General features: G+C 32.6%; 1 protein-coding gene across 2 annotated transcripts; it reads left to right on the forward strand.

The window, feature by feature from the left end:
* The first annotated feature begins 9719 nt into the window (after window positions 1-9719).
* On the forward strand, window positions 9720-22390 carry LOC143062304 (galactosylgalactosylxylosylprotein 3-beta-glucuronosyltransferase 2-like). Of its 2 annotated transcripts, none has more exons than XM_076234032.1 (5): window positions 9720-9961; window positions 18838-19382; window positions 20117-20203; window positions 20525-20728; window positions 21248-22390. In XM_076234032.1, the coding sequence occupies exons 1-5, from the start codon at window positions 9874-9876 to the stop codon at window positions 21401-21403; spliced, it is 1080 nt and encodes a 359-aa protein (XP_076090147.1). In that variant the 5' UTR covers window positions 9720-9873; the 3' UTR covers window positions 21404-22390. The 2 variants fall into 2 exon arrangements, with proteins under 2 accessions (XP_076090147.1, XP_076090146.1); XM_076234031.1 differs by lacking the exon at window positions 9720-9961 and adding an exon at window positions 11299-11584.

A 22390-nucleotide genomic window follows, 5' to 3' on the forward strand; every position in this document is an offset into this window, starting at 1 on the left:
TGTTTGTGGTTTTAAGTGTCTATTTATCTAGTATACTTTTCATCTTGTTTTAGCAATCCCCCCAAACTCCAAAATAATGATAAAAATTGTCATTAAAGGACATTAACTCCAAAGAGAGGTTGGCGATGTCCTCTGTATTGTCGTATTGTGAATCTTATCTTGCTGATAATTTTTGCTTAGTAATGTTTTTATCTATTACAATTTATAAGATATAAGGAAAAAACCTAAAAAAATGATAAAAATCATCATCAAACGACAATAACTCTTACACAAGGATTCGGCTGAAGATTTCGACAATGTAAAACTTATTTGTAAATCTTGTCATCATTCAATTCAATTCAATTCAATTCAATTCAATTCAATTCAATTCAATTCAATTCAATTCAATATCCAATCCACATTCCATTCAATTCAATACAATTCAATATTCAATTCAATCCAATATTCAATTTAAATTCTATTCAATTCAATTCAATTCACAATTCAATGCAATTCAATTCAATTCAATTCACATTTCAATTCAATTCACATTTCAATTCAATTCAGTTCAATCCAATTCAAGGTTTTATTTGAAGTCGATATTCAATAAACTACATACACACAAGCCCTATTGAACTTTTCAAATAACAAAATAAATTCATGCATGCAAAAGTCACGAAAACAGCACAATTTTAAACAATGCATTGTAACATACCATAGATGACATATAAAAGGTAAAAGCATAGTAAACGAACATGTTAAAACATAGCATAACCTACCCACCTATCCTCTTCGCTCTTGGCGGAGCATAAAGTCGCCACAAGATTTCGCCATCCAGTTCTGTCTCTGCTTCTCCCCAGGTCATATCAAGCTCCTTAAGTTCGGCTTCAATCGTTCGACGCCAGGTGGTTTTGGGTCTTCCTCTTGGTCTCTTCCTCTGGGGTGTCCATCTAAGAGCTGTCCTGGAGATATTGGATATAGGCATCCTGAGAACATGCCCCAGCCATCTGAAGCGCCTCTGTCGAATTTCTTTCAGGGTACACATAGATTTGGTCATTTCAAGGAGATAAAATTGAGAATGGAAATGGGGAATGTGTCAAAGAGACAACAACCCGACCAAATAAAAAACAACAGCAGAGGGTCACCAACAGGTCTTCAATGTAGCGAGAAATTCCCGCACCCGGAGGCGTCCTTCAGCTGGCCCCTAAACAAATATATACTAGTCCAGTGATAATGAACGCCATACTAGTCCAGTGACAATGAACGCCATACCAATTTCCAAATTGTACACAAGAAACTAAAATTAAAATAATACAAGACTAACAAAGGACAGAGGCTCCTGACTTGGGACAGGCGCAAAAATGCGGCGGGGTTAAACATGTTTGTGAGATCTCAACCCTCCCCCTATACCTCTAACCAATGTAGAAAAATAAACGCATAACAATACGCACATTAAAATTCAGTTCAAGAGAAGTCCGAGTCTGATGTCAGAAGATGTAACCAAAGAAAATAAACAAAATGACAATAATACATAAATAACAACAGACTACTAGCAGTTAACTGACATGCCAGCTCAAGACTTCAATTAAACTGACTGAAAGATTATGATTTCATCATATGAACATCAGGCACAATCCTTCCCGTTAGGGGTTTAGTATCATACCATCATAACATATATGAGAAGAACATAACCCGTGTCATGCCAACAACTGTTTTTAGAATAAATGTGTTTAGTTCCGATGCAAAGACCTTATCAGTGACTCAATATTCACGACAAAATATGCAATCTTTAATGACTTGACAACAGTATCGTAATTATATCCCTTCTTAATAAGTCTATTCAAAGGTTTTGTAAGTTTCTGAGGTGAATACTGACACCTTTGTGCTTTATAAAGAATATTTCCATAAAAAATTGGATGTGAAATACCTGAACGTATAAGAAGTCTGCATGTTGAGCTATATTTACGAATGATGTCTTTATACCGATGATAAAATTTTGTAAATGTTTTGACTAGTTTGTGATATCGAAAACCCTGGTGTAATAATTTTTCAGTAATACATAAATTTCTCTCGTTAAAATCTAAAACATTGTTACATACACGAGCGAATCGTACAAGTTGAGATATATAAACACCGTAAGATGGTGACAAGGGAACGCCACCATCTAAAAACGGATAATTAACGATAGGAAATGAAAAATCATCCCTTTTATCATAAATTTTAGTATTCAGCTTTCCATTAGTGATATAGATATCAAGATCGAGAAAAGGACAGTAAGTTCAACAGGATAAATTTCATTAATATACATACTGAAGTCGTCATTATTGAGAGCCAAAATATCATCCAAATATCTAAAAGTATTATTAAATTTGTTTATCAGATGTTGTTTCGATGGGTCTTTGCTTATTTTTGTCATAAATTGTAACTCATAACGATGTTCATTTGAAATCGCCAGAAGATTTTGCAGATTCGCCTCAGACAATTGTGGTGAAAACTTGAGAGCGATCTCATATCTGTTTATGTTACTCTCCAGCGTTCACTTCCATTCAGAAGGACAGATTTAACATTACTGTTATATTGTTATATATCCTGATCTTTGTTTTCCTGTTGTATTGTTTGGACTTCCTAATGGGTCGTAGTCTTTGAAATGCAGATCTTGCCTTGGCTAGCCTACTTTTAATATCTTTTTGTGTCGGATCTTCTGTACTAACCACAGTTCCTAGATAAGTAAATTTATCTACTTGTTGGATTTCTGTGCCCTCAGCTTTTAGTCTCAAGTTGGATGTTGTGTGAAGTCGCATTTCTTGGGTCTTTTTTGCGTTTAATTCTAGTCCAATTTGGCTTGCAAAATGGCTGAGTCGATCTGTCTTTTCCTGCATATGTTCTTGTTTTGAAAACTTAGCATAAGTTAGAATGATAATCACAGCAGACTGTAGATAATAACAACTATGTGCCAACAAAGCAAACAGTCAAACACAATAAAAATAAAAATGTGCATGCTCTGCAAGGGCATGAGCTTTTTTCGTATCCCATGTTTGTATCATTTTTCAAATTGTTCAAAGGTTGACAAGCTTTCGTTTGTGCAGTTATAGTACGTGAATACAAGTTGAATATTTGATGATTATATTCTCGAAATAGATCTTTTACGATTTCGAGAAAGAAACATGCCATTCCAAGTCTAAGTCTGTATTTTGTTTGAACTCTATATGGACTGCGTTTTGACGTCGCACCAATGATTTTGGATTAGCTAAATATCATCGTAAAGGATCGTAAGATATAGTCACAGAAAAAATAACGTCTAAACAAGTCACAACTCTACGACAGATCCACCCATCAGCACTACAATGTTAAATCAGCAATTTTGCGGAAGAAAATTTTTAATCTTCGGCCCTTTGCCCCTCGTCGGGATTCGAACTCATGCTATTGGGATATCGAGACAACACCGGCTGCTCTGTGTCCAGCACTCTAGACCACTCGGGCACCTAGAGTGAAATAAAAATTCAGCTTTCGGTGGCCTTGTGTTACCTTTCCTCGTCAGTACAATTTAGAGTTGTAACACAGTACATGAAATGAAAAGCATGAAGATCGAATTGATTGCAGATCGAAAAGGATCGTAAGATACAGTAACACATAATAATTAAGTATGTCTAAACTATGACGTTTTGTCTAGAAGTTAAACAGCAGTGCATGTCCTAAAATCGGATCGGATAGCCCATCACGTAATTGTTTAACAGTCAGATTATTCTTAATTTAATTTATAAAGTATTTTATTTGAAAATTCAATATTTTCATTTCTAATTTGAACCACGATTTCAAATCATGACCTTTAAATATAAAGAAACCTTGCCACTATCAGTTGGAAAGCAAGTCCTTGGAAACGTCCGTTGTCGTCAAGCTTTATCAGCAACAATAGCAGGGGGAATTAATTAGGTGGCGCTACAGTCGTCCGTAACGTCAAAAAGTCCGCCAAATCAATCGGCTAAAAGATTGACGTTTAAAGTATTTTTTGCAACTTGTCATGCTTTTATTACAATTAAATTTTAAAATTTGTAGGTTTTGTGACCAATATAATTTCTTTACGACATACAAACATGACAAAAAATAGCTCTTTATTGCTATTCCTTTATCCTGTCAGTTCTAAAAAAAAATAGCCATCTTTTTTGTTCGCCAAAAAAATCGATTTTTCCTAATTTGACGTTTGCGTATCCAAATACAGAAAAGAACGGTTATAATCTTAAATGAAACCGGGAAACCTATTTCAAATTTATACACTGTTTTGAAGCCATCATTTTTTACTTTTATACATCAATTTTAGTGACCACCAGCCATGTCAATTTTTATCTGGTTTTAGCTACGTTTCTACTTCAAAACAGTAAAGTTTAGCTTCTTTTCATTGTACCTGTTTCAAAGTGCTCTAAAATACTGATTTTATTAAAGACATGAATGAAATTTTGATTAAAAGTTGTGGATTTTCACAATTCCATACGATACTTGTATTTTAAAGTAACTAAAACCCCTTTTGATCCCCTACACAAATTGACGGTGACATTGTTTTCTTTTTTCAACATACGTCATGTAACGTTTATAACAAAATATGTGTCAGGGTCATGTGCATAGTAAAAATTTACACATTGGAAAAGTGAAACAACAAACAAAGATCTTCTTTATTGCGTTTAAAGCTAATTAAGCGTCTTGGAAAATTCTGACAGATCTGACAAACTATTGATAGCCTACTTTATGGATGGACAAAAGCACAAAAATAGCAACAGAAAATGCATTGCAAAGAAAATTCTGTAGGAAAAAAAACATGTCATATGAAAAAAGAAAATGAAGGTCAGTTAATAAAATCTTGCTTATATTATTATCTCTTTACTTAGTAAGCTATATTTCCATTCTCAATTTTATAGTAATAAGAGCAAAAACTAGCTTATCAAGCCAAGTCAGCCAAACAATGTGTTCTTACAAAATTGAATTTATTCAAATTGCAAATTCTTGTCAAATTTAAGCATCTTTGTTCATTATTGAAGTAAAATGCACAAAATTTGTCCCACCAGTTTCATTTCATTTCCTATTACTAGTATCCAGGTAAAGTATATATACAATACTTTGTTTATAAATATGTAATTATTTAAAGAAGCTGATACAGTAACCTTTTCAAGAGAAGAAGCCCCATTTTTTCCAAAAAGTTTACTTTCATAATCTATAAAATACCCTGAGAAATAAGACAAAGGGCTACTGTGCAAGCTAATCTAATAGTTTAATTTTACAATAATAATGATTCTGAAATTCAAAATTGTGTCACTTTCACTTATAACTTAAAGCATATATTTTTTTTACAGAATTTCTGTCAATATTTTTGGTATAAAACTTATAAATCCCTTTTTTGTATTTTACTGTTCAGCTAAGAAACATAGGTTTGAGTTTAAAGGCTCTCTTAATTTGAAGAAATTTGTTGAGACTCTTGGTCACACTTTATAGAATATAAAATATATATGATCAGTACTATTTATTTAATAATTATATCAATTTTCAGAAAGATTATTGAAATTGTATAAACCATGTTTTATTGCATTAATTATAATCAGAAGTGTTTAAAAAAAATTCTGCATGTAGTATATTTCATCCGCCAGATCTAATTTCTTTCAATATAGCTAGGTTTTTAATTTTACATGTAAGTGTCATATTATCCACATTTCTGAATTGTATTTTTTTTTACTTCAGTAATATTTTGTCTTTTAATATTTACATTTAGTCCTTCTCTGAAAAATAGGGGGAAGTATCTCTTCTTTATATTATCATAACATAGTTATAAATCGAGTTTCGTTTATTTTCTTTCTAATTTTTGTAAAGTAAACTCCTTTTTTAATTTTTATGCATTTTGCTGGGTTTTTATTTTTGACTGGTGATATTAACCATCTCTGTGCCATGGGCCACTTTTGGGCCATTTTTTTCATACTACGTTCGGTGCCATGGGGCCACTTTTGGGCCATTGTTTTTTTCTACTCTGATGCTATGAAATGTACTATGACGTAACGTCATTGTCCGTGCTTCTTTGAAATGTACAAAGCGCGCCAAATTATTGGAATATTGTATTTTTTTGAAAAGTTGCGTATACTAAATACACAACTGAAAAATAGTTTATTAATAAGATAATTTCTTTTTCTAATAAATCAAATTATGCTTTATGTCTTTTATACATATCTTTTTTATTCTCTCAACCTTTAATAAGTTTAGCTATTATAATCTATTTCGCTTTCATTATTGTAAACTTTTATTTTCTTTGAAATGCTGAGGACATTATAACTTATCTACGTGCATATCCGTAGACATGGATATTTTAGCACCCTGAAGTATCCAAGTACACCCCGAGGTCTCAGTCTAAATCTGGCGATTTTTAGAGAAGTTCGTCCACAAAGTTTAAAGTGAAAGCAACGTTTTTTCCCCCCCCTTTTTATATATATCTTTTATTGAAATTTAACTTATTTCTAACGGGATGTAGGGTACACTAAGCCGGGGATAAAAGTTTTTGACAGTATACCCTTTAATTTCTCATGGCACCTTTTCAACTGATTTTTAATAAAAATAATCTTTAAAAAATAAGCGGGAACATGTTTTAGGTAGAGGTATGTCAAATGCATATTTATGACGAGGAGATGGTATATGAGATTTGAGTATTTACCAAGCTTTGTAATAAACCGACTCGCTGGGTCGGTTTATTTTACTTGCTAGTTCAAAAAATAAGTATAAAACTCTGTTGTAAAACAAGTTACCCTACGCGAACACATATTTTGTACTTCTTTACTCCTAAACAGCGCGTGCTTCGCGGAAAAGCAGCAAGTATACCAATTTTAAAGTTTTTAAGTTTGACCAGGCGCAAAGTAACGTTGAATCCACGACCTCGTTTTGAAAAATCAGTGCCATAAATTTTAGAATTTATCTTAGTAAATCTTCAATTTATTTTATATAAAAGATACATGCAACGGCGGGCACATGTGGAGCAGTATCGACTTCCCTTTCTGTTTCGGTAAAGGGTTTTTGTTAGTCAGTTTTTAAAGACTCGTTCTTTGTCTATTAAAATTTCATTACTCGGGGTTTATTTCCGTTGTCTAGGACAGCCTATTTGTTGGGGCTTAAATGCAGAACGATTTTCTTCGTGCTCTTACGCAATATGTAAACATTATAGAATGTGTCCCTTGAGAGCGTATAAAATTTATATCCACGGTGTATGTTTTATCATGGTCGGCATGTTCCTGTTTTGGCGAACAGTTCCTGTAAAATTTGCGCCGAGTTGTAAAAGATGTTTAGCAAGCGATGTAGAAGTAAAGAAGTTGTGACATACGACATTGGTATTTTTTTTACGAAGTAATATGAATAAGAAGATGTGGTATGAGTGTCAATTATTGAGACATTAATTCTCCATCAATTCAACATGTATAAAAATTTTGAAAATTATAGATCATAGTACACAGAACAAAACGGTACAGCGCTCCAAAAATGACTCGTGTAAAATAATTCAAGCAGGAAAACCAACGGTCTAATCTTTAGGAATTAAAAAAAAAAATAATCGAGAAACATCTATGAACCACGTCAACAAACCACAACCACTGAACAACAACCCTTGGGTTGACCTGGTGGTATTGGATTGACTGCACGCCTTTTCTCTCTATATACTATATATGTACATGTACAAAAAAGTATATATACTATAGTGAGCACTGATTCTACCAGCATCCAAACTTTAACCTCGAAATAAAACTTTTGATTGAATGCATTGCAGCATGCATGTTTGACTGCGAGTTCTTACTAATTGACGTTTGAATAAATCCGAAATTTTGCTGTCGGAGTGTAGTTTTGATTGTTTCTACCGGGAAGGTTATTATTGTTAGTTGGGTGAGAATTAAAAATTATTTGAAATATGTTGCGACTAAACATTCAAGTTCTTAAAACATTTGGTCTCTTGGCTTAGCAATATGGCTTAGCAATGTAATGTTCCACTATTCAGATATCGACGCTATGAGTATGTATCGTACAAGAAAAGGAGAATTAATGTTCTTTCATTGTAGAATTGTTCACTGTGAAAAATTTTAAATGTATACGAAATGCCTGCAAGATTTACTGACGATCACATTTTGCAAGAACCGCGCGCAGAAGCGGATTTTTCAGCGTCATTTGCATTCATTTCGTATAATTATATACAAACCACAACTCTCCAGCCTTTTAGTTACAAATCTTCGAAAATTGACACAAAAATTGTATGAAATCAGCATTGTAAATGCAACAGTAGAATTAAGGCAACCAAAACTTTCTTGGTAGAAATGGCCAAGTACCTGAATTAAAAGTATTAGATATTATTTACGTGAATATCATCGGATTATAATTTATTCATGTAATTTTTACATGTTCTATCAATAACTGTTGTTCATAACACTTTTAATTGCAAAATAAATCACAAATCACATGATGTATACGGAAAAACTGTCTGCGAATAACTACAAGGAAGACGACATAATTCAATCGCCGTACATGTACATGTATAGCATTGAAATATTGACAAAATAAAAGATTTTCGTGAAAAGTATATGTATGAACTTGTATACGTTTTCTATTTGAAAAATCAGCTTTAAAGTTAAAAAAAAACATGTTTTCATTTTTTGTTCAATTTGAAGTTTTATAAGACTTTAAAAATCTTTGTTAAAGAAGAAATATACATATGTATGTAAATACGGTAAAAACTGTGCTTATTCACCAAAAAATCAATATTTGGACTTTTCCATAAATTTTTATTTTCCCCGCGTTTTTCCGCTAACACTTTCTTGCAGTTCGCCTACACTATGACGTTAGGGTACAGTAACGTCATAATACAGAGCCAGTCTGGATGGAAAAACATGCCTTGGCACTGAACGTATATTTTTACGATTTCGCCGTGGCATTGAAAGGGTTAAGGGGAGATAACCACTTGCACAAATCGGCATAAAAACCACCGCTTCGGTTTGAAATCAATTTGACGTTTGCGTATCCAACATTCTATTGCCGAGATATTCATATCGAGTGTTTGTCTTAATGAGATGATTAATTAAATTTAAATTCAGCCCATCATTTTTAGTTTCCTCTTAAATATTTAGATTTTTCGTTCAGGAGACTTGACAATTTTCACCCAAATTCCAAGTTTGCAGATAAAATAAAGAATAAAGGACTTTGATTTGATGTGTGAGCTTTGACGAGAATAAACTATGGATACTCAAGATTAGTTAGGTCAATAAGTTTTTATTACGACAATAGTATTCAGTGAGTTAAAATGAGGTTTGTCTCATCCGTTTTTTTACTGAATTTTCACGGTCACGTGACTCTATTGTTGCTGATAAACTTGGGGTCAAACCGTGACCTGCTTTCCAACTGTATGTATTGAACGGCCCGCATCGAAAGAGAAAACAATTATATGACGTTACATAAGTACATTAAAACGTAGGCAAAATACCCCATCTTTGACGTCAGATTTGATTATTTTCTGTTTTGATTTCAGATTTGTTCAATAAGATATAAATCAGATATTAACACTTATCTTTTGATTAAAAGGCTGTTTTTAAATAGAATAAAATGTTATAATTGTCAATAAGAAGATTTTGTGAATTTAATACGTTAAGTAAACGTGTATCTCTAGTATTTTAACAACTTTCAAGCCAAAAGAATTCTAGTCTTTAATCGGTAGTCTTCTTCAAAGTTCAGGCGAAATTTCTTGCAGGAGACTGACTCGAAATCTATAATTTAGTGTTGCCAATAGATAAACGCATTTTTTTAGAAGACATTTTAAAAATTGAGAGTTTAAATCATAATCAGTTTTAAATCCGAATAAAGTGTTTCAAACGATTAAAGTGCAACTATACAGGACACTCAAAGATGGCAAATAAATCGACTATATTCCTGTCTGCTACATCAGTATTACTTATTGTTTACGTTTCTTTGTTTAGTGTACTTCAACATTCAGGTAAGACTTAAAGTAGATATTTAGAATATACATATTATTAAGACTATAAAAAAAGGAAATAGCATGACACCAATCGGATCACTACCGGTGTTATATAACCATTCTTCCCCATGGCAGTTTTTCCCCATGGGAAATTTTGGATCATTGTCATTCTTTACCCGCGGAAATTTGACAATACGTATACATATTGTCACTTTTCACCAATGCCAATCTTACCCCCATAGAATAGATTTCACTATATTTATATCAGTCTGAGAATTAAACCCAACAGAGTTAGAATTAGCTAGATTTTTATGCTGACAAATATTTTTTATCAATGTCGACATGGTCATCAGCATGTCTATGTCCACTCGTATTCGTTTAGTTAACTGATACCAAGGGTTCATGAAAGAGAACGGATGTGATCATCACTGCATAAGGGAGCTACCATTTGATTTTTAGGGGGGGGTGGCTAGGATGAAAAATTGTGTCCTTCATTATTTTTTAGTTGTAATCTCTGTCCTGCCTTTTTTTTATTTTTCACTCTATTCGGTCCTGCCTTTTTTTTATTAGTTTATCCTGACTTTTTTTTACCTAAATTGTCATCCTGCCTTTTTTTGTTGTTGCAAAGAGTCTCATCCTGCCTTTTTTTTTACTCAAAACTCCTGTCCTGCCTATTTTTTTCAAATTTCATCCTAGCCCCCCCCCCCCCCCCCCATAAAAATCAAATGGTAGCTCCCTAATGTGCTACATGTATATAATATATCAAATGGATATTGATACGATGAAGGTTTGGTACCGCTAAAGTTTTGTTTTTGATAAATATTTTAAAACTGACGTCGCTGACGTTATAATTCAAGGGGGAGGGGGAAATTAGCTTCTCGACCTATAAGGGGGGAAATTGGCATGATCCTGGTTTTCCCCCATCCCACTAAGGGGATCATGCCAATTTTTCCGGGGGGGGGGGGGGGAATTTATAAAGTATTTTATTTGAAAATTCAATATTTTCATTTCTAATTTGAACCACGATTTCAAATCATGACCTTTAAATATAAAGAAATCATGTATTGAACGGCCCGCATCGAAAGAGAAAACAATTATATGACGTTTTGTAAGTACATTAAAACGTAGGCAAAACACCCCCAACTTTGACGTCAGATTTGATTATTTTCTGTTTTGATTTGAGATTTGTTCAATAAGATATAAATCAGATATTAACACTTATCCTTTGATTAAAAGCTTGTTTTTAAATAGAATAAAATGTTATAATTGTCAATAAGAAGATTTGGTGAATTTAATACGTTAAATAAACGTGTATCTCTAGTATTTTAACAACTTTCAAGCCAAAAGAAGTCTAGTCTTTAATCGGTAGTCTTCTTCAAAGTTCAGGCGAAATTTCTTGCAAGAGACTCGAAATCTATAATTTAGTGTTGCCAATAGATAAACGCATTTTTTTAGAAGACATTTTAAAAATTGAGAGTTTAAATCATAATCAGTTTTAAATCCGAATAAAGTGTTTCGAACGATTAAAGTGCAACTATACAGGACACTCAAAGATGGCAAATAAATCGACTATATTCCTGTCTGCTACATCAGTATTACTTATTGTTTACCTTTCTTTGTTTGGTGTACTTCAACATTCAGGTAAGACTTAAAGTAGATATTTAGAATATACATATTAAGACTATAAAAAAAAGGAAATAGCATGACACCAATCGGATCACTACCGGTGTTATATAACCATTCTTCCCCATGGCAGTTTTTCCCCATGGGAAATTTTGGATCATTGTCATTCTTTACCCGCGGAAATTTGACAATACGTATACATATGGTCACTATCTTACCACCATAGAATAGATTTCACTATATTTATGTCTGAGAATTAAACCCAACAGAGTTAGAATTAGCTAGATTTTTATGCTGACAAATATTTTTTATCAATGTCGACATGATCATCAGCATGTCTATGTCCACTCGTATTCGTTTAGTTAACTGATACCAAGGGTTCATGAAAGAGAACGGATGTGATCATCACTGCATAATGTGCTACTTGTATATAATATATCAAATGGATATTGATACGATGAAGGTTTGGTACCGCTAAACTTTTTTTTTTTATGAATATTTAAAAACTGACGTCGCTGACGTTATAATTCAAGGGGGGAGGGGGAATTAGCCTCTCGACCTATAAGGGGGGAAATTGGCATGATCCTGGTTTTGCCCCATCCCACTGAGGGGACCATGCCAATTTTTCCGGGGGGAATTTGATCGATAAAGTTAATGGAGGTGTCTTAATTTAAATTCATAGAATATTTTAATAAATTGTAACAAAGTAGTTTTGATCATGTTATTTTTCCAAATTATAATGAAAAGTATGGGTCATCGGACTTTTTTCACGCTACAGTTTGTGCAAAATTGTCAAATTTGTATTGATCATTCATAGAAAATCAAATTTTGTGTGATAAAAAGAAAACTATACACCATAAAATTTAAGATAAAATATGAGTAGATAGCTCTTATAACATGCTTGCAGATAAGAAAAAGAAAAGATGGGTTCACAGGACTTGTTTTCTTGCTACATTTCAAAATAGGTAATTAAACAACATTATATTAGAAAATTTTCTATATATGAGTTATCTCCCCTTATGTTGCAAAGTAAAAATAATGAATCAAATAAAACCATTTTTTTTTACAGAAAATTCAGCCGTAAATATGATAAAACACATAATTTGAAAAGTTTTTCACATAAATTACATACTACTCTCAAAATGTGTGCATTGTATTAAAGATCTGGACCAATTATTATCTGCTACTTCAAAATCCAAGTTAAAGGAAGACATCCAACCGACCTTAATTCCGACCGTGCAAGGTCTGTATAGCCAGTAAAGGTCGTTAAAAAACATCCATCGTCGACCGATCTTAATAAATCCATGAATTCAAATAAATTAATATATGAGGTGTGTGATAAAAACGTTTTTATGTTATGGATGCATGCCACTGTAGGACATCCAGTGTTTTCCATTCGGCATTTAAGCCGGGTGTGCCGACCACCTTCTTTTGAAAGCCGACCACCTTTCGATTTTAGAAGGTGGTCGGCTTTTTTTTTCAAATTTCGGATTTTTTTCGGTTCCGTACCGTTAAAATTTGAATACTAATCGCGCCTCGCTGATTTATTTTCATTGACATAGATGGCGTCCAATCGTCAAATTTCAATGTTTTCATTTATCAATCGGGGTACAAGAAAGGCAGATGACGATGATGATAAAGAAAATACTAGACCAAATAAGTTAAATAAAATTGATAGTAATGTTGAAGTTGTGGAAATTGAACAAAAATCAACCACACAACGGTAAAGACACGCAAGTGAAGACAAATATGAGCAAGACTTCAAATGGCTTATAGTCACAGAGGAAGGATACTACTGTTCTACGGGCCAAAAATACGGCACAAAAGCAAGAAACAGGACATAAAATTGTAAATGAAAGAAGAGAGAAAAGAGATAAATTGTTGGAAAAAATCAAATCAAAGAATATTTGACAATTAATATGACTACGTCTATTTATGTTTGTTCTACTCCATTAAATGTGAATATTATGCTAATCTTTATTTTTGTGACCCCCACGTGCACCCACAGTAAATTAAAAAAAAAACGGGTGGAGATTTAAAAAAAAAAACACCCGGTTGCAAGTAAATTTTTTAAAACACCCACCTTCCCTTAGTGAAAAAAGGAAAACACTGACATCACTGTAATTTTTTTTCAATTTCCATCGGAGATTCCAATAAAACAAAAAATGAAAATATCTGATAAAAAGTGGGGAAAAAAGAGATATGGAAGGTTTTATATAATAGAAATAGCCGGACAGTAACAATTAGGGGACGGACGGACATTTGATATGATGGGGAGTGGACGGGCTGCACTATTTTTTGCGGATTGACCATATTAATCTGTGGCTCAGTTTTTACCAGGTCAGCATATTCATATTCAAAATCCTCCTGATCTCGCAAAAAAAAATCAAATGTTCTTCCTCTTATTAAACACGATTTCATATTGATTGATTGTTGTTTGCTTATTTTGAAACGACCTGTCGTTAATAGTTTATGCATGTTCAGGACGACAAGAGTTTAAAAGTTGTGTATATCTTTTACATACAAAAATGATCTAGGTAGGTTACTTTGATTTTTTTATATAGAAAGCATAATCTCTTATTCGATCAAATACTAGACAAACATGGAGATGATCTTGTACAATTCCAGATTATTCCTGAAAATTAAATGGTCGGAGCTTTGAACAAGACTTGTTTGACTAAGTTAAGATAGAAAACCATAAGAAAAAATGTCACGTACACAGCGATTGATTCCTAGTTGTTTTCTTTGTTTTTACAATTAAACACTTACAGTAACTTCAGATAAAACCAGAGCACACTATGATAATATAGTCGTGTTTTTCAAATGAGCTGACGTAACAAATATTTTTAATCAAATAATCGTAACTTCAGTTATATAAAATGCTGCTAAATTCGCGCACACTGATTTAATTTGTGTTCAAAGGATGCAGATTTTTTTTGTTCACTCTCCGTTTGAAGATCTTCTGGAGATGTGCAATAGAGAGCAATTAAACACAGACACATACGATTATTACCCTATGAAAATCATTTTCAGCCGAGGCTTCGAAGCGAACAAAAATTATATCATAAGTACACCCCCAACTTTGACGTCATATTGTTTATTTTTTGTTTTGATTTCAAATTTGTTATAATAAGACAAAAATCACATACTAATACTTAACCGTTGATTTAAAGCTTGTTTTTAAATAAAATAAAATGTAATAATTGTCAGAGAGAAGATAGTGTGAATTTACTGATTCGTTAAGTAAAGATATATCCCTAGTATTTCAACCTAAAAGAATGTTAGACTTTAACTAGAAGTTAAGGCGTCTTGACTCCAAATCAATAATTAAGTGATGCAACCGTCCACTTTTTAGGTAGAAATATAAACGTTGAAAGTTTAAATCTTAATAAACTTTTAATCCGAATAAAGTGTTTCAAAGTATTGCAGTGAATTATACAGGAAATTCAAAGATGGCAAATACATCAAAAGAGGGGCGAAAGATATCAGAGTGACTGTCAAACTCGTAGATGGAAAATAAACTAACATGGCTAAAAAGATTTAAAGACAAACAGACAAAAAATAGTAGTACACAAGACACAAAAAAGAAAACTAAAGACAAAGCAACACGAACACCACCAAAAACTGAGAATGATCTCAGGTGCTCCGGAAGGATAGGCAGATCCTGCTTCACATGTGGCATCCGTCGTGTTGCTCATGTTATTACAAACCCCGATAAATAGTATAATTTCTGTCTGCTACATCAGTATTACTGATAATTGAATGTTGGTTTGGTTTTTTTTATTTGGGTGTAAAAGTGTTGAACGAAGCACATTTTGTATGAAGTGCGAAAGCGTTTCATTCTAGAAATGGGCGAACGATCAATACTTTTACAACCTTCTTAACACTTTAACAACCTTATAAAATCCTGCGGATTGACCATTCGTGTTAATGATCAAGACAACTCTTACCAGGCCGAAATTTTCATATTCAAATTCTTCTGTCCTCCCCTAAAAAACCAAATGGCCGTTTCCCTTATTTAACACAATTTTGATTTGATAGTTTGTTGATTGCTTATTTTTCAAACGACAAGTGGCAAATATTTCATGCATTTTCAGGACGACAAGAGTTTGAAAGTCGTGTATATCTACTATACCTAAAAATGATTTTGCTCGTTTGGTTACTTTTTTTTTCTTCTAGAAAGCGTGATGTCTTTTTCGATCAAAAACCATTGACAAAATTTTGTACAAGTTAAGATTATTCCTGAAAATCAAATCATCGAAGCTTTAAGTCGGATTTGTTAAGTTAAATTAAGTTAGGAAAGCATATAAAAATGGCACAAACACAGAGATTTCTTCAAAGTTATTTTATTTGTTTTACCCTTATTATATAATTACATCAATGCAAAAACACCCGCACACTATAACAGTAGTGTCTGTGAAATGAGCTGATGTACTAGTATCTGAATTTTTGAATAATCCATCCTAAACATACTATTCTGCTATTGAATAAGATGTTCTATTTTCATTAATTAAACTCATCATAGATACCAGAATTGAGTATTTGCGCAAGACGTGCTTTTCGTCTACAAAAGATTTATCACTGAGTGACACTCGAATAAAAAAATGTTGAGATGGCCAAATACAGTAAGAAATTGAAGAGCATTATGGACCAAAAATTCCTAAAAGTGTTGCCAAAAACAACGCATGGGCTCACAAGGAGCATAGACAATAACAAAAAGAAACAACGATATAGTCTGATATATTCTACCCCATATTGAATTTGTGTTTTATTGCTAATTCTCTAGAAGAAGTCAAAATCCTCTTTTTTTCACCCTTCGTCAGGAAAAATTCTTCAATATGTACAATAGAAAGCAATAAAATACATCCCAGATTGTAACCCCAGTAGAAATCAGCTGAGGCGAAGCAAATTATTTACGTTTCGTAAGTACATTTTAAAGACGTAAGCTGAACACCCCCAACTTTGACGTCAGATTTGTTTATTTTATGTTTTGATTTCAGATTTGTTCAATAAGACAAAACTCATATACTAATACTTAATCTTTCATTTAAAGCTTATTTCTAAATAGATTAAAATGTAATAAATGTATGTAAGAAGATACTGTGAATTTAATATGTTAAATAAATGTGTATTCCTAGTATTTTAACATCTTTCAACCCTAAAGAATGGTAGTTTTTACTTGTGGTATTCTAAAAAGTGAAGGCGAAATTTCTTGCAGACGTTTCGAAATCCAAAACGTATTGTTGCAAATAGATAAACTTATTCTATTTTGGGAAGAGATATAAAAATGTTGAGAATTTAAATCATAATCAACTTAAAATCCGGTTCAATTTTTTCAAAGTATATTATAGTGTGACTATACAGGAAAGGACAAGGTTCACTAATGGCACAAAATGGCCTAAAATATCAACTTTATCATAAAACACCAAAAAGGTCTCAATTTGGTTCGTAAATGGGTCTATTTCAAAAGTATAAATGTTAAATATATCAGTTCTTTTCATAAGAGTACAAGATATTCGCCAAAAGTAAGCCCATTTTGGACATTTTGTCAAAATATGATGATTTTGTGCATTTTCAGACCTAAAAGCTTTTGAAACACATTGGCCGCCACTTACGATCCAAAATGTGTTGTAACCAAAAGATTCCAATTTTGATATAGATTTCATCAATATAAAAACTTTTTGGATCGTAGATGGAGGCCAAGGTTAATTATGGCAAAAACAATTGAAATTATGGACAAAAAGTACCAAAATTGACCTTTTAATACAAATTATGCTCATTTAAGGGGTCATTGCTCCATAAATAGTAAAGGAAAGTGTCAGAAAAAATATTTTTGTCTTAGTAGTATTATCACAAGTATTTCTATGTGAAATTTGTAATTTTTTGGCCCGATTTAAAAAACATAAAAAATTCAGGGCCAATTTTAACCCTTCGTGAACCTTCTCCAAATTTAAAGATGGCAAATACATCGACTTTATTCCTGTCTGCTGCATCGGCATTACTAAGGGGCTACAGTAATTTATCGATGTTCAAATATTGTAAATTCATAAAGAATATAAAAATCAAGATAAAAACAAAATCGTAAACAAATCGGAGCGCGAACAATTGCACAAATGTACATTGTCGGAACATATGTGACTTATTTGTACGAGCTTAAGAAACAGGACCGGAAAAGCAAGTACCGATACAAATAAATTCCATTTCCCGAAAACGTGAATATATTGTGTTTATATATGTGCACTTTCTGGCGTAAATACAAAATTTAATCCTGGTATCTATGATGAGATTATTTACAACCACTGGGTCGATGCCACTGCTGGTGGAGTTTTAATTCCCCGAGGGTATCACCAGCCCAGAAGTCAGCACAGAAGTGATGAAGTGATGACATGAATTATTATTGATATAGTCATATTTATAAATTAACTGTTTACAAAAATTTTGAATTTTTTAAATACTAAGGCTTTTTCTACCTCAGGAATAGATTGCCTTAGTTGTATTTGGCAAAACTTTACAACGGGATTTTGGTCCTCAATGCTCTTCAACTTCGTACTTTATTTGGCCTTTTTAACTATTTTGGATTCAAGCGTCACTGATGAGTCTTTTGTAGCCGAAACGCGCTTCTGGCGTAAATATCGGCAAAATTTAATCCTGGTATCTATGATGAGTTTATTTACCTCCGAAATACTTTAAGGTGTAGTTCTTTTAAATCCAAATAGTTTCCATCTATGCTAGCCAAGGGTAACGATCTAGTCCCCTTCTCTCAACCCTTTTCAGAGCTTTAAGTCCTTTAAGCCAACCTCTAAAGAGAGCGTCATCATGATAGTTCAAACGCGGACCTCGAAGAGGACCCTTCAGAAAAAAACTTTTACACACCCAGAAATATTAACGTTACCATTTTGCTCAATGTGGAAGCGGAATAACAAGATACTTTATTTGTTCAATAGCTGGTCGGTTGCAGGATAAAACAGTCTACAAAAATGTACTTTTTCGAGTAATGTAGTATGATTAGGCAGATTGTTAGCCCTGTCAGTCGGGTTAAAGCCGGTAAAGGTTAGCGGCATACTTTTTTTCGAGGGTTTACACTTAGTTCTGCAAAATTTTAAATGTTGAACCTAATAGCATCTCTGTTGCCATTCGGTTTAATTAAAATAAATATTTTACACCGGCGGTATCGACCATGTGGTTGTATCGAACATTCATTTTTTTCGTCAAAAGGGAACAATGTTATATGTAATATCCAAATAATGAATAAATTTACTTCTTTCAATTAGGTAGACTAAGAGACTCAAGCTTAAAGACTCATGAGACGAGGTATTTTGATTCAATAGAAGATGATAGAGAACCAGTCAAAACAGAATCTTCATTTAATGCAAGAATGAATGAATTAGAAGTAGTGAATTATGAACAGTCGATCCCACATAGTAGAGTTAAAAGAAATTCAGCAGAAGAAAAAGAAGACGAACTTCAAGAATTACCAATCATTCATGTTATAACTCCAACATATAAACGCATGAATCAGATACCGGAAATGACAAGAGTCGCAAACACTTTGAAAAATGTAAAGGCTTTACATTGGATTGTTGTGGAAGAAGGAAACCAAACTCTACCGGAAGTCAAACAACTTCTTACAAAATCAGGAATTGATTTTACCTATTTGTCTGCAAGACCATATAAAAATCTAAACACAAGCCTCAAAGGGATCCACCAAAGAAATAAAGCAATATTTTGGTTACGTAAAAATGTTGATTTGTCAAAAGATGGCGTGGTCTATTTTGCTGATGATGACAATACGTATGATTTGGAACTTTTTGAAGAGGTATGTCTGAAATACATGTCACTGCTTATTGGCTTTCCTGATGAGTTGTAATTTATATTTGTCAAAATCTTTTAATTTGTTGGGGGTATTCCGGCTTCCTCCACCTATAAAAACTAACCTCCACGAAAAAGCACAAAAATGACGCTTAAAAGTGACGTTTAAACACCAACAATCAATCAATCAATTTGTTGGTGTTTCTGGTAATATTATCAGTAGTATACTTGAAAACATTTGTATTTGATAACACAGTATTATCACTTACTCTGTCCGTTCGCATGTACTTCGCTTGTTTCTGATTCTTAGATTTCTTCCGATTACTTCTTTACGTTCTTTCTTGATTATTTCTAACTTTTTTCTAACTAGCTATATTGGTCAGCGCAAATTACAAGTTTGGATTTCGATTTTTTTCTTCTTCTTCATTGTACGTCAAACACGTTTGATATACAATGTATACAATGTACTGTACTTTTGTTTTAATTTACTAGCGGTAATCTTTCTGTTGTTTCTGTGCAATATGTTGTTGTTTTTGCTGCCGGTCTCAATCGATCAACAACTAAAAAACAGAATAAAATAAATATTAAAAAATAAAGCTTGTGATGAGTATCTTAGACGATTAATTGGGTTTTACATACAATTTAAAAAGATACTTAAAGGTAGTTTTCACAATAATTTTACATTTTTCTAGTCTATATTCAAACTTTTCTCTAATTTTATCATACATACTTTCTTTGTAGATGAGATATACCAAGAAAGTATCAGTATGGCCAGTGGGATTTGTATCCAGAAGACAATACCAAACACCAATTCTTAAAAATGGAAAGGTAAAATATCGGTTCTACATATGATACACATTTTGATTAGCTAGCTAGTTAAATGTTTTGTACCGACACCTAGTAACCAAGACATACCATTGCCATTTCGTCATTCGGAAATCCAACTCTTATTAAGACTTTTTTCATTTTAAGCCTGTACAGCTTGGTTTATGATAGTATAGTGGTTGTTAATTTAGATTAATTGACAGCAAAACAAAATGGTTAAATCGAATAGAAATAAGAGTAAAAGTGATTCGCCACTTGTTTCTTTGACAGAGGTATCAAATGCTAAGATGCTTAAGTTTATGTAGACATACCTTTCTATTTCAGGTGGTAAAATTTAATGCATGGAATACTGAAAACAGAAAATTTCCAATAGATATGGCAGGATTCGCATTGAATACTAAGATGTTTTATTTTAACCCCCAGTTATATTTTTGGAAAACGTTTCGTGTTGGTTACCAAGAGACAATGTTTTTAGAAATATGCTGCTTACTGCGTGATTTAGAACCAAAGGGAAATGGATGCACGAAGGTAACCAAATAATTTATAAAATTAGATCTAGAACGTAAAAATACGATTCCACACTGTGCTATAGGCAGATTAACAATATATATGAGTCTTCTCGCTCGTTTGGTGCAATTGGTATTTATATATATTTTATGTATGTGTGCGAATAAAACAACAAAAAAGGCCGCTATTCCTTGCGTAAAATTTAAACATAATGGGGCATATTTTTGTTTTCTGTGACTTATTTAATCTGATGTGTATAAATGTCAAAATTAGCATCTATAGGAGATGACAATACTAACGCATTCACAGGAACAAAAATGAATGGGTTTTTTCAAGTTCTAAGAACGCGTAGCGTGAAATGACTGTTGAAACGAAAAGAGAAAGGTATTCTCCAAATCTGATCCAACTAAATATTGGATGGTTAATGAAATTTTACTGCTTAAAAATACAAATTATAATGCCATTTAGGGGGGAAATAAGTTACAAGACAAATAAAAAAAAATCGATCTAATACTAGACTGTTTATTTTTTTTTATGTAGGTTCTTGTATGGCACACAAAAGCCAGAGACCCAGTTATTGAACACTCAAGTTACAACATTACAATGCAGGCATCGAAAAACCAAAAATATGAACTGGAAAAGGAAAACGAAAGAGTGCCTTCCATAAGAAAATCTGAGAAAAAATCACGTAGTTGATAATAATAGACGGTCAAGTTATTTGATGCACGTTAAAAAAATAAAGATGGAAGGAGATGGCGCGCGATCAAGCGAGAGAGAGAGAGAGCATATGATTATTCGCGCATTGTTGTAAATGATTATATATTAAAATTCCGGTACAATGAAATTTGAAATAAGTCTGAAAAATATACTATGTAACTGGTCTTGTTTTCGATTTATTTCTTACAGATTGCTACTTCACTTATGATAATTTTGACGAAAAAGAAGTGTATAGTTACTTTTTTTTTAATATTTTCCCCTGTTCTTTATATATATTTACGATTACATATTGACTATTCTTGTAAATTGTTATCTTTAATTTGATTATGTGTTATTATAATGGAATATCCATTTGTTGCAATATTAAAACATGAAAATGGGTTTCTTTTTTCTCTTCGAATTACATTAATATAAAGTTCGAAAGACTTAGCTAATGTTTACCTCATACATCATCTCCTTATTATAATACTTATAACTTCAATTGTTAGTATTCTTAAACTATTAAGGTATTAGCAAGATCAGATGCGGATACAAGCCTTGAAAAAATGAGGCGGACGGCAAAACAACGTTAGGAGTGGGACGTGTAAATAGTGTATGCATTTAACAATATGAGTAGTTCTAACAAAGGTATAAACGGTTGGCTTTAATTTTGTGCCTCCTCTCCCTTTAACGGAAGATGAAGAATGTATTAACAAACACTTTGCATACATTAAATCTACTGTATTTAATTCATTATTAAGTGCATCAGGGTTGAATAATTATAATACTTTGAAATACACAATGCCATTCCAAGGTAGATTTGGCTCAAGAAAAATGTCATTCCTGAACTTTTTTCATTTGGCAGTAAAACCAATGCATGTTGTCCACGACTGTTTTTGTGAACTAATAAGCAGTCGGATTCGGTCTAGATGGATCATTCTAATATGACGTGCTTCTTTTGCTTTGTGAATAAACCCTTGTCTCGAT

Source organism: Mytilus galloprovincialis, chromosome 2 (assembly GCF_965363235.1).
Source record: "Mytilus galloprovincialis chromosome 2, xbMytGall1.hap1.1, whole genome shotgun sequence".
Classification (NCBI taxonomy): domain Eukaryota; kingdom Metazoa; phylum Mollusca; class Bivalvia; order Mytilida; family Mytilidae; genus Mytilus; species Mytilus galloprovincialis.

Excerpts from the sequence above, each read along its gene's own strand:
- LOC143062304 (XM_076234032.1), top strand. The coding sequence starts at position 9,874 with ATGGCAAATAAATCGACTATATTCCTGTCTGCTACATCAGTATTACTT. Across the intron at positions 9,962-18,837 it reads TAGTGTACTTCAACATTCAG|GTAGACTAAGAGACTCAAGC; the intron begins GTAAGACTTAAA and ends TCTTTCAATTAG. Across the intron at positions 20,729-21,247 it reads AGGGAAATGGATGCACGAAG|GTTCTTGTATGGCACACAAA; the intron begins GTAACCAAATAA and ends TTTTTTATGTAG.